The 12,524-nt window shown below is 63.8% G+C and overlaps 1 protein-coding gene across 1 annotated transcript; it reads right to left on the reverse strand.

Moving 5' to 3' along the window:
- Positions 1-8,500: 8,500 nt before the first annotated feature.
- Positions 8,501-9,268, reverse strand: TRNP1 (TMF1 regulated nuclear protein 1). Its single transcript, XM_066564605.1, has one exon. The coding sequence runs from the start codon at positions 9,266-9,268 to the stop codon at positions 8,501-8,503; it is 768 nt and encodes a 255-aa protein (XP_066420702.1).
- Positions 9,269-12,524: the final 3,256 nt, after the last annotated feature.

Raw genomic sequence — 12,524 nt, forward strand, 5'->3', positions numbered from 1 at the left:
GAGCAGAGACCCTGCCCGGAATGCGGCCCCGGGCCGGCTCTCGCTGCAGCCGGGTTCGCTCGGGCAGGACCCATCCCGGCCGCAGCCTTGGTGCCAGGGCCGGCCTTGGCTGCGGGGCTCGGGGCAAGGCAGCGCTTTCCAAAACAAATATTTGTGCAGCGCAACAACACGTGGGAAAGAGCAGGAGGATTTGCTTGCCCGGCTCCAGGGGAGGTTCCCAGGAGCTGCACTCGGCCGTGGGGGTTCAGCTGTGCCCTGCTCTGTCACTGAGCTGAGCTGCTCGGCTTTGGAGCCTCTTTGTGCTCCGTGGCTTTGCACAAAATGGGTTTGAATTTGCAACCCAGAAGGGAGATCTCCCTTGGATGGACTCAGAAAATCCCTCTGGACATGAGGGAGGGGGTGTTGAGGCAGAGCTGGGTCTGTGCCGTGCCTGGCTCTGCCCTGCCCTCTGTGCTGGAGAATCTCAAAGGCCCCAAATCTCCCCCAAATCCTCCCGTGTGTGAAGCTGGGCAGGGTTGTGCCCTGGCAGCCCGAGCTGTCAGAACACCCAGGAGCTCCTGAGCTCCCCAGCTGCTGCTCCTGCCCTGCAGAGGGACCCGAGCCTGGGGCACCGAGGGCCAGAGCTCATTGCGAGCTGAGGCAGTGAAAGCCCGGGGTGAGGCCAGGGCCCATCTCATACATTGAATTTTATATATTCATTGTAAATTGATGGCCTGGCTGCTCCCGCCGAGGCACCAGAGCCTGGGGTGAGCTCCTCCTCCTCCTCTTCCTCTCGCAGATGCATCAGCTGTCAGGGGGGAGTGTGGCCCTGCCTGTGCTCCCGCTGGGTTTCGGTCCCTCTGTGCTTTATTGCCATTGTCCCTCTGTCCCCGGTGCCTCTGGAGCTGCCAGCCCCTGGGGTGCCCCTCCCAGGGCCCCCCGGAGCCGGGCAGGGCGGCGGGAGGCTCCGGCTGTCCCCAGGGCTGGTGGCGTGTCCCGAGCACGTTGTTCCCCCCGTGCCCTGCTGGGCTCAGCCAGGGCTTCCCCAGGGCTTCTCCATAACGGGAGCTGCTCCCGGCCCCTCTTCCCTCCTGCTCCGCTCCATAAGAGGCGAGGCGGGGAGCGCCGAGAGGAGCCCGAGCCTGGCTCTGCTCCCTGGATTCCTTTCCTGCCCGTCACCGACCGATTTAGTGCCCGGCGTCAGCCCGGGGGGCGCGGGGCTGGCACGGCCCGGGGCTGGCACGGCCCGGGGACACCGCCGGGACCCCAGGCTGGCACTCCCGGTGCCCGGGGGGCGCTGGGCACGGGGCTGTTGTTCCGGGGGTCCTGGTGTCCCCCGGCACGCCCAGGGACATGTGGAAACCTGGAGCTGCCTCTCTGGAAGGGAACCCCAAACCCCCAAATCTGCCCATTCTGAGGACTCTGGGATTGGGAACCCCAAACCCCCAAATCTGCCCATTCTGAGGACTCTGGGATTGGGAACCCCAAACCCCCAAATCTGCCCATTCTGAGGACTCTGGGATTGGGAACCCCAAACCCCCAAATCTGCCCATTCTGAGGACTCTGGGATTGGGAACCCCAAACCCCCAAATCTGCCCATTCTGAGGACTCTGCTGCTGCAGTTTTTAGGAAATCCTCACCTACAGCCCAGCACACGGAGCCCAGGGATCTCTGGATCCTCCCGAGGGAAGGGCTGCGAGCAATAATTGGTGCTTTTTGCAATTAATCTCATTAAAGCTCTTAATGAACCGTGATCAGGTTACAGGGCTCCTGTCATCTCGGAGTGCTGGGGATTAGCAGGGGCAGGGAAGGAAGCAGCAGGGGAGGGGTGTCCCTGGAGTCAGCTCTGGCATCCCTGCTGCAGGCTTGGGAGTTGGGCTTCACACCTACCCATTCCACTTCATATTGAATTTTATATATTTATTATAAATCACAGCACCAAGGTTGCAGGGGGGATCTGTCCCACTCCCCCAGCGGGAGATGGGACAGTGAGCAAGGCAAAGCCACTCAGCAGCACCTTGCCCTTTGCTGCACACGTCATGGAGCTATTTTGGGGACCATTCCTCACTGCTCTGCCCTTCCCAGGACTTGCCAACCCACGGATTTGGCTGCTGCGGGTGCAGGGAAGCCCTGGTGCTGAAGGGAAGGGGCAGGTGCAGGCCCCAGGGTGCTTGGGATCCGCTCTGGGGAGGAGCAGGAGGAAGGTTCCCCTCTGCTGGGGACGCAGTCCCTGGATCCTGCCCGGGCTGGGGACACGGAACACCTGGGAAGGAGCAGCTGTGGTGATCGGGCTGGGGCAGCCAGGACTGGAAACAGAGAGGCTGCTCTGTGCTGGGAAACTGGGGCTGATCAGGCAGCCCCGGGGTGCAGGTGGTGGGCAGGGATACCTGAACCCTGGAAAATCGTGGCTGTGCCAGTCCTGGCTGTGCCCAGCTCCAGCCCGGCCTTCCTGGAGGGAGAAAAGCCTTAACAACCCACGCGTGGCAGCACTAATTACCCTGTTTAATTAATTACCCCATTTCCTTTAAAGGATTCCTTTACAAAAGGATGCACAAATCTCCAAAAGCTTGGAGCAGGGGTGTGAGGAGGGGCTGGGGCTGACTGAGACATTTTCTGCCGTTCCTCACCCAAAAGCAGAGGGGCCGTGTGGGGTGCGGCTGTGCCAGGGTGGGCACCACTCCCGAGCCTCATCCCAGCCCTGCCAGGCCATGGAGGGCCCGGGGCAGACCCCTGGCTGGCGCTGGGGCACCCTCCAGGCTCACACGGACCCCGAGGCACAGCTCAGCATCCTGCCCCAGCCCTGCAGCACCCCCGAGCCACCCCTGCCAGCCCAGGGGACAGCACTGCCCAGACCCTGCCACCCATGCCCCGGGACCCCCGGGATCCACGGGGGGCGCCCCGGGTCAGAACCAGGCAGGACCCGAGCAGGGGGAGCCGTGGGCTGGGCCAGGGAGTCCCAGTGCGGGCACAGTGGGGCTGGAATTAGGCACATTAACCTGCAGGGCAAAACAACCCGATTGCTGAGCTTTAACGAGATCAGTGACTTAAAGAGCTTTAGTGGGGAAGAGAGAAGTGGACCAAGAGGAGCTTAACACAGTGAGGGCATCCAGGTGCCGTGGGAATGCCTTCCCAGGCCTGGGAGCTGCCCAGAGCCACAGCAAGACCCCTGGAGCTGGGGACAGGGGGTGATAAGGTGGTGAGGACAGGGTGCCCACCCCCAGGCCCTGGGCAGTGTCCCCCACCCGGCAGGCCCGGGGGACAGAACTGAAAATGAAGGATTTCTGGGCACTGAAAATGAAGGATTTCTGGGCACTGAAAAGAAAAGATTTCTGGGCACTGAAAATAAAGGATTTCTGGGCATTTCTCAGCACACCTGACCGGGGATGAAGCACAGGGCGGCTGGTCCCAGGGAGCAGGAAAATGGAAATACCCCGCACAAGGCTCTGGGGAGCCCAGGCTCTGGGCTGGACGGGGGGATCAGAGGCCAGGGGGGCAATTCCCACCCTCTGGGGCTGTCTGGGGCTGGGATCGCCGCTGAGAGGAGGAAGGGCTGGAGAGGAACCAGCGGCACCAGCGGCACCGGGACCAGCGGCACCAACGGGACCAGGGCCAGTGGGGCCAGGTTGGACCGGGACCAGCGGCACCAACGGGACCAGGGCCGGTGGGGCCAGGTTGGACCGGGACCAGCGGCACCAACGGGACCAGGGCCGGTGGGGCCAGGTTGGACCGGGACCAGCGGCACCAGCGGCACCGGGACCAGCGCGGCCGGGGCTGCTCCGGCGGCTCCCGCAGCGCCCTCTCGTGACCGCAGCGGGGGCGGCCTCGGCTCCTGCCACTGTCCCCTGTCCCTTGTCCCCTGTCCCCTGTCCCTTGTCCCCTGTCCCCTGTCCTCTGTCCCCTGTCCCCTGTCCCTTGTCCCCTGTCCCCTGTCCCCATCGCTCTGGCACCGTCCCTGTCCGACCCTCTCCATCACCCTCGCCCCATCCCTTTACCGCCCTTCATCCCTTTTGCACCATCCCTGTCCCCTCTCCCTCACCCTCCCATGTTCTCTGCCTTCCCCCTCTGTCCCACCAATCTCCCAGAGTCATTTCAGCCCTGGGCAGTTTCTGTCCCTGCCCATGGGTGCCTGTGCCCATCTCCCCCCCACACCAACCCACTCCACCAGGCCCAGCCCAGAGGAATTATCAGCGGAAGGGGGAGAAGCCAGGCTTAGGTATTAACACACTGCATTAATTTCATTTTTCCCAGAAAGTCTGTAACAGAGTAATCCCATAAACCCAACAAGTGTGGGTGCTGTTATGTAAGGGTGCTGCAGGAGGGCAGGGGGTTATGTAAATCCCTCTGTTCCCCAGCCCGGGGCTGTCCTGGAGGCACAGAGGGACCTGGCTCCTCATGCTGGGGCTGCTCTGAGTTTGCCCCCCAGACGGGCCCAGGACCCCCCAGCAGTGATGGTTCCAGCAGGAGATTCCTGCAGGATGTGCTGCCTGCTCCCACCAGGGAAGGCAGCTCAGGGCCAGCTTCCATGTCCTTTCAATTCCTGTTCCTGGGACTTCCCACTCCAGCCCAGCCTGGGGAGCTGCTCCAGTCCAAAGCCCATGGCCAGAGCTGCCCTCCCCCTCCCTGGTGCAGCCCTTTCTGCCCCTCCTGCCGGACATGGGGACATCCCAGTCCCCGGGAGATGGAGAGGGATGTGCCCCTGCCTGGCATTCCCTGGGCACCTGGGGCAGACGGGTGTCCTCATTCCAGCCCTCTGCAGGCTGCTGAGGAGCCCTGGGCTCTCCTTGCCCTTCCACCAACCCTCCTGTGCTCACTGACTGCGTCAGCCTCCCCAGTCCTGGGGGAAAATGGGAATAAGTGTGAGGATTGTAATGGATGTCATGTTCCAGCTGAAGATACTCCAGGAATACAGAGTGGGGTGAGACTGTATCCTTACTGAGACTGAAGGGTGGGGAGGAACCAGCACACACAGGGATTTTTAATGATTTTGGCCTTTCTGCTTTAATGGAGTTGATTTATTATACATTTAAGGTCTTTTCCTGCATTTCCTCTAAGTCTAATCAGGTCAAAAGCTGATTTGCAAATAATCACCACAGAAAGGGAAAAAAAAAATCAAGGGATTTAAGGCCAAGCTGTGCATTCCATACTATTAATTGAAAGCCAGGAGAGATAATGTGTCTCTTCTCCTGGCTGAGACCCCTAAGCTGCTCTTAGCAGCAAACTGTGCTCTGGGCTCTGGGAATCACCTTCCAGCTGGGATTACACACAGGAAAATCTCCCCGGCCCTGGGGAGGGAAAGGGCAGGAGCTGGGGAGCACCAGAGGTGTCAGAGCATTCACAGCTCTGCGCTGGGCAGCACAAAACCAGGAGCTGCTCAAACCCTGGGATTAAAGGGGAAAGGCAGAGCTCCTGAGCGTGGGGCTGCAAAGGCAGGATGGGAGCTTGGGTATTTCCCTGCCACCTATTTTCTGCAGATATTTATGTGCAAGCTGTGCCTTGTTTGTCACCCAAGTTTGCCTTGTTGTCACCTTATGTGAGTTTTTCAGGACAGACCATGTCTGTAGGCATAGACATAGATATATTTATGTATATAACAGTGATGTCCTGCTGCAGGAATTCTGAACATATTCTTCCCCATCTCCCCACACACTCAGAGGAGGGAAGAGGTTGATAATCAGAGAAATCCACTCTGGTATTAATTACATGCCATTACCAGGGCTTATTTGCTAATCCCCGTTCTAATCACCCTCCCGGTTATATTTCAACCAGCACTTGAGGACACTGCACGTCATGAATAAAATATATACCAAAGTTTATTCCAGAGCGCGGGCAGCACGGTGCGGGCAGCGCAGCCAGAGTTACACAACAGACCTGCTGTCACACCAGCGGAGGGCGGCACATTCGGGCGTCAGTGAAACCCCCACCCCAGCCCAAACCCGGGGCATGGGGTTTCAATTTAAATAAGTAAACTAAATATTTAATTAATTAATAGCAGGGCGTCAGTGAAACCCCCCCACCCCAGCCCAAACCTGGGTTCTAAATTTAAATAAATAAATAAATAAATAAATAGCTGGAGGTCAGTGAAATGCCCCCACCCCCAGCCCAAACCCGGGGTTTGAATTTTAAAATTTAATTAATTAATTAATTAATTAAATAGCAGGGGGTTAGTGAACTCTTCCCCCCACCACCCCAGCCCAAACCCAGTGTTTTGGTATTTTAGATTTAAATAAATAGCTGGAGGTCAGTGAAATGCCCCCACCCCAGCCCAAACCCAAGGTTTTGGTATTTTAGATTTAAATAAATAAATAGCGGAGGGACTTAGGTTTTCCGGGGGGTTCATGCAGCTGCTGGGGAGCGCCACTGCGGAAGCTCGGAGCGGCGGAGCGGAGCTGCTGGCTCGGTGCGGGACGGTCACCGGGGGCGGCGGGGCGCGGAGGAGGAGGAGGAGGAGCGGGGCCAGCCGAGCCTCCGCAATTCCCGACGGGAGCGGGCTGATCCCATCCGGACCGAGCGTCCGTCCTGAGGCCGGCTCAGGGCTGTGGGACAGCGGCGGGGACAGCGGCACCAGGGCCCTGCACAGGCTTTCAGTCCGGAGAGAGATCCTTCATCTCGGGGGAGATCCTTCATCCCGGGGGAGATCCTTCATCCCAGAGAGAATCCTTCATCCCAGACAGAGATCCTTCATCCCGGACAGAGATCCTTCATCCCAGACAGAGATCCTTCATCTCAGACAGAGATCCTTCATCCCGGACAGAGATCCTTCATCCCGGACAGAGATCCTTCATCCCGGACAGAGATCCTTCATCCCGGACAGAGATCCTTCATCCCGGACAGAGATCCTTCATCCCGGACAGAGATCCTTCATCCCAGAGAGAAGTCCTTCGTCCCGGACACAGATCCTTCGTCCCGGACCGGGATCCTTCGTCCCGAGCCCATCTCCGCCTCGTGCCTTCCTGCCAGCCCGCAGCGACCGGCTCAGCCCCCGGGTGGCATTGGGTGTCCCCAAGGACGCTGCTGGAAGCCCCGGGAGCCTTCAGTGTCCCCGCGTGGTTTGGTCGGTCATGGAGCAGTCCCAGACTCGCTCGCTGGGCTGGACGGTGCCAGCGGAGCCCGAGCCCCGCTCCCGTCCCGCTCTGTCCCGTCCGGGCTGGAGCCCGAGCGCTGCCCGGGGTGCTGCGGGTGCGGTGGCCCCGAGCCCGCTCCGCTCTCCGCCGAGGCTCGCAGGGGCCACGCCAGGGCTGCCCCGTGGGAGTCACAGTCCCAGCAGTGTCCCAAGGGCTGGGGTCCCCTCCCGGGGGCCGCGGGGCTCAGGCGGGGAAGGGGCCCTGCCCCAGAACCTGCTGCCTTCAGGGGAGAGGCGGCCCAGACCGGGCTGGGGGTGCTGGCAGCAGATTCCTCTATGAACACCCCCAAACCTGGCAAGATCCTCCAGGGATCCCAGACTCTGAGGGCTCTCCCGGTCCCAGGGAGGTTCCCAGAACCTGCTGGGTCCCCCAGCCTCATTGTGTGCCCCCCGTCTGTCCCCCCACTGCACACCCCAGACCCTGACCCTGCAGGGTCCTTCGAGCACCACAGCCCTCAGGGGTGCTCTCCCCACCAAACCCCTCAGGGCACCCCAAGGTCCCCAGACCCTGCTGGGTCCCCTGGAGTGCCCTAATACCACAAGGTCCCCTATGGAACCCCAAATACCCCAGAGTCTCCCCCCATCAGACCCCTTGGGCCACTGTTGGGGTCCCCAGACCCTGCTGGGTACCCCCACCCCACAGAGTCCCCAGGACCCTGCAGGATCTCCCTGGCACCCTCAAGGATGCTTAAGCCCTTCCAGCCCCTGGGTCCCATCCCAGTGGACCTCTCAGACCTCCCCCACCCTGCAGGATCCCTCTGGGACCCCCAAATCCATTGGGTTCCAGCCCATCGGATTCCCCCGACCCTGCTGGGTTCCCCCACCCCACAGGGTCCCCTGGACCCTTCACACTCTGCAGAATTCAACTGTAACCCCCCCAAACCCACCAGTTCCAAACCCATCAGACTCCTCTGAAGGACCCCAGACCCCACTGGGTTGCCTCACACCAGGTGGGTCCCCCAGATCCTGCAGGGTCCCCGAGGCCCCTCACACTCACCAAGGAGCCCCCACCCCAGGTCTCCCAAGCCCACCAGATTCCCCAGGACTCCCTGAAGGACCCCAGCCCCTACTGGACCCCCCCACAGCCCTGGCTCCCACAGTTCCCCCAGTGAGCCCAACAAGGTGTCCCTCCACTTTCAGAGCCCCCAAACCCCCTGGCTCCCCACGGATCAAACCCCGTCAACCACCCCAAACCCCCCTAGCTCCCCAAACCTCCCACGTCCCCACCATTTACCCTTCCCAAAAGAAGGACCGGATCCCCCCCACCACGGGCTCCCCCAGATCCTGCGGGGTCCCCCACACCCACCAAGGCGTCCCCCACTTCCAGAGCCCCCCGTGTCCCCACCCACCGACCCCCCGGGTCCCGCCGCCCCCCGGCCGCCCCGCAGCCCCTGGGCCGCGCTACGCGGAGCCGCGGCTGGCGGCGGGCAGGCGGCGCACGGGGGTGCCGGCGGCGGCCCCGCGGCTCCGTGCGGGGGCCCAGGGCACGCAGCTGCGGAGGGCGCGGGCGGCGGCGAGCAGCGCTCCGGGCCGGGGCCGCGGGCGGCGGCGCAGCCCCTTCTGCAGCCGCTGGCTCTGCGCGGCCAGGGCGAGCTGCGCCTGGGCCACGCCGGCCCCGAGGCGGCCCAGGGTCTCGGCGCGGGCGGCCAGGCGCAGCTCGGCGTGCAGCAGCGCGCAGTGCACCTGCCGCACCCGCCCCTCCAGCTCGGCCGCCGCCCGCCGCCGCCCCTCGGCCGCCACCAGCCGCCGCCGCGCCGCCGCCAGCTCCACCGCGCCCGGGCCGCCGCTCTTGCCGTCGCTGCCGCCGCCGCCGCCGGGGCCGCCGCGGGACGGGCGCTGCGCGTCGCCGCCGGAGGGGCTCGGAGATGCCGGTACCGCCGCCGCTGCAGCCATGGGAGCGGGAGCGGCGGCGGAGGATGCGGCGGGGATATATAGCCCGGGGGCGGCGCCGGCGGCGGCGGCTCGGCCCCGGCGGGGGCGGCTCCGGCACGGGCTCCGCACCGGCACGGGGGAAGGGGGTGGGGGACACGCGAGCCCGGACCGGCACGGCGCAGCCCCGGGCTCGGTACCGGCAGGCGCTGCTCCGGCACCGGGCTCGGCGCGGCTCCGGGGCGGGATCGCTATGGGCTCGGTGCTACACCGGGCTCGGTACGGCACCGGTGCCGGCATCGATGGGCCCCGGGCTCGGCGCGGCACCGGTACCGGTACCGGACCGCTATGGACTCGGTGCTACACCGGGCTCGGCGCGGCACCGGTGCCGGCATTGATGGGTCCCGGGCTCGGTACGGTACAGCCCTGGCCCGGTATGGCACCGTCAGGGGTCTGGGCTCGGTACCAGTCCCGGGCACCGGGCTCGGTACAGCTCGGTACGGCACCGGGCCGGGGGCGTTACCGGAGCTGGAAAAGTGCCCTCCCTTGGAGGGAAATGCGGAGCTGGGGCCGGTGGGAGCGCTGAGAAGGGCACCGCGGGGGCAGTGGGGCTCTGGGAAGGGCTGGGCCGGGCTGTCCCGGGCACCGGGGCGTCCTTGGATGTGCGGCTGTCACAGCAAGGTCGCTGCCACCGTCATCGTCGTTTACACGGTGTTAATAAAGCTGGGAGTGGGCTGGCGGGGCAGGGGGCTGCAGCAGGAGGTGCCACTGCCACGCTGCTCCCCCCAGAGCCTGGATTTTGGGGTTCCTCCTGTTGGAATGTCATCCGCGGCGGCTGCATCTGCGTGTAGCTGCGTGGGTCTCACATCGGAGCAGCAGAGATGACAGAAACCAGGTGTCAAGGTTTCATCCCACCCCCAGACTGGAATAAAAGCCTAAGCCAAAAACAAAACCGAGCCTAAATCTGTTTCAGGCAGAACCACATCCAGGCCTTCAGTGGATGTCGCCCACGGGGCTGGTGACATTTTTGCTTTCTTTACCTTAGGAGGAATAAAACCCCCATCTCTTGTGCTTTGCATCACACTCCTGCTCCTGCCAGGCTGCCACACGTCTGCCAGGCACCGGAGCAGCGTCAGCGGCTGCTGCTGCGTCACTGCTCGGCCCCCGCGGCCGGCCCGTCCCATCCCATCCCACCCCATCCCGTCCCATCCCAACCCCCGGCTGCCGCCACATCCCCCGCCCGCCTCGGAGCACGGCCCCAGCGCCCCCCGAGCTCCTCAGGGGTCGGATCCTGCCCCATCCAGCTCTCCGGGCTGGGGGGAAGCCGGAGGCTGGGCTGAGCCTTCATCTATCCGATAGAAATGCTGCTCGAAATGGGGTGTGGAAGTTGAGGGGTGCCCAAAAAACTGTGGGGACACGCAGGAATTAAAACCAAGAGAGCATCCTCCTCTCTCATTTTTTTTTCTCTGATCTGGTGGAACTGGACCCTCAAGGGTCCCCCCAAGAGGGGAAAGGGCCGGGGTGGGTCCTGCCCTGAGCTTCCCCCATTCCCCAGAATGAAACCCTGGAATGGCAGAGGTTGGAGGGAGCTCAGGAGGCGCCTGCTCCGTCACTGCCTGCTCAGAAATAATCGCTTTTTTGGGCCACCCCCCACGTCTGCGCTGCTTGACGCCTTCCCAGCTCCAGGCCCTGCTCCAGGGTGAGAGAAGGACTCGGAAAGGGGCAGCAACTGTGCCTGGACATGAGGTCCAGGAGGTGAGCTGGGGACACCGGGCAGTGAGGCTGAGCCCCCAGAGCAGCCTTTGTGTCTCCAGGCTGGCCCAGCGCATCCCAGCAGCGAGCAGACAGGGGCCGGGAAAGGCAAATCGCAGAAAAAGACAAGAAATGTCCCTGCCCTGAGGCCAGGCACAGCCCGAGTCCCCAAACCCCTCCGGCACTGCAGGATTCCTGCTCGGGCTGGTGAGCTATTAATCATTTAGCCGAGGAGGCTGCAATTAGCAACGCTCAGAATAAACCTCGGTGATACAAAAACCCGGTGGGAGCTTTGTTCTCCCTTCGTTCTCCCTTCCCTGACAGCGCTGCTCTGCCGAGGCACTGGGATGGGACACCGGGATGGGACACCGAGACGGGACAGCAGGAAGGGACACGGGGACGGGACAGCGGGACAGGACACCGGGACAGACACCAGAACGGGACACTAGGATGGGACACTGGGACGGACACCGGGACAGACACCAGGACACGACCCCGCCCTGCGTCCTGCAGCCAGCGCAGCCCCCGGCATTGCCCCGGGACACGGGGATTAGGGATGCAGGAGGACGGAGCCGAGGGATGAGCAGCGGCCTCATCTCCAGTCCCCGCAGAGCCCCGCGCTGGGATGTGCTCCAGAAAAGCCAAGCCTCGTTACAGGCAGCAATAATTAACGTCGGTGCCCTCCCTCTCAGCCGCTCCCCAGTTTTTTTTCCTGGGTGTCCCAGTTACCAGGGCAGGAGGGACTCGGGCGCTGCTCTTTCATCCTGGCAGGTTTAGGGAAGGAATCGTGCATCAGGATTTCAGGTTTAAGCCCCAAGACTCCTGGGCTGACCCAGCTCCCTGTCCCACCATCCTTTTGGAATCCAGCAGCAGACTCAGTGCCCCGCTGCCATTCCACTGGGCTCCCTGCCTGCTGCCCTCCGAACCTGCGGGGCAGGATCCGACCCCAGGAGTGAATCACCAGCTCTTTGGGATAGGGACACCTCGGGACAGGGATCCTCGGGGGTGGGAACACTCGGGGAGGCGATCGGGCCGGCAGGGATCCCCGGCACCGGAGGGCTTTGGGGCACGCACCTTTGGGGCCGGGGTTTGTACTGGGGTTTGTGCCAGGTTTGTACCTGGGTTTGTACCTGGGTTTGTGCCGGGGTTTGTACCCAGGTTTGTAGTGGGGTTTGTGCCGGGTTTGTGCCCGGTCTTTTGCCGGGTTTGTTACCCGAATTTACACCGGATTTATGCCCGGCTTTGTACCGGCTTTGTTCCCGGTTTGCTTGGGTTCGTGCCCGACCCCGGAGCAGCTTCGCCCGCCGCGCTCTGCTGTCCCTCGGCGCGGCCCGTCCGGGTCACGTGGCGCACCTGGCCCAGGTGAGGCGGGGCCGGACGCGCTCCCGGCTCGCAGGTAACGAGACCCGGCCCGGCCCGGCCCCGCACGGCCCCGACCCCGGCCCGGCCCCGACCCCAGCCCGGCCCCGGGCACAAACCGGGCCCCAGCCCCGGCATCAGCCCCGGGCCCGGCCCGACCCCGCCGCCGCCGCCCGGCGCTTCCCGGCCCGGCCCGGGGGTAGCCGCAGGCCGCGACCGGCAGGGAGAGAGGCAGGCAGGGAGAGAGGCAGGCAGGGAAGGAGGGAGGCAGGGAGGGAGGGTTCCCCCGTCACCCCACACCGGGTTCCCCTCGGCCCCCGGGCTGCCCCCGGCGCAGGGAGCCCCGGTGCGGGCAGCCCCCACCGCCACCGGCCGCTCCCGCTGTCCCCTCCCGCTGGCCCTGGGGAGGCTGGGGGCGGTCGGAGCTCTCCCAGGGGTTTGGGAC

This window comes from Molothrus aeneus, chromosome 23, assembly GCF_037042795.1.
Source record: "Molothrus aeneus isolate 106 chromosome 23, BPBGC_Maene_1.0, whole genome shotgun sequence".
Taxonomy (NCBI): domain Eukaryota; kingdom Metazoa; phylum Chordata; class Aves; order Passeriformes; family Icteridae; genus Molothrus; species Molothrus aeneus.

Excerpts from the sequence above, each read along its gene's own strand:
- TRNP1 (XM_066564605.1), bottom strand. The coding sequence starts at position 9,268 with ATGCCGGCACCGGTGCCGTACCGAGCCCGGTGTAGCACCGAGCCCATA.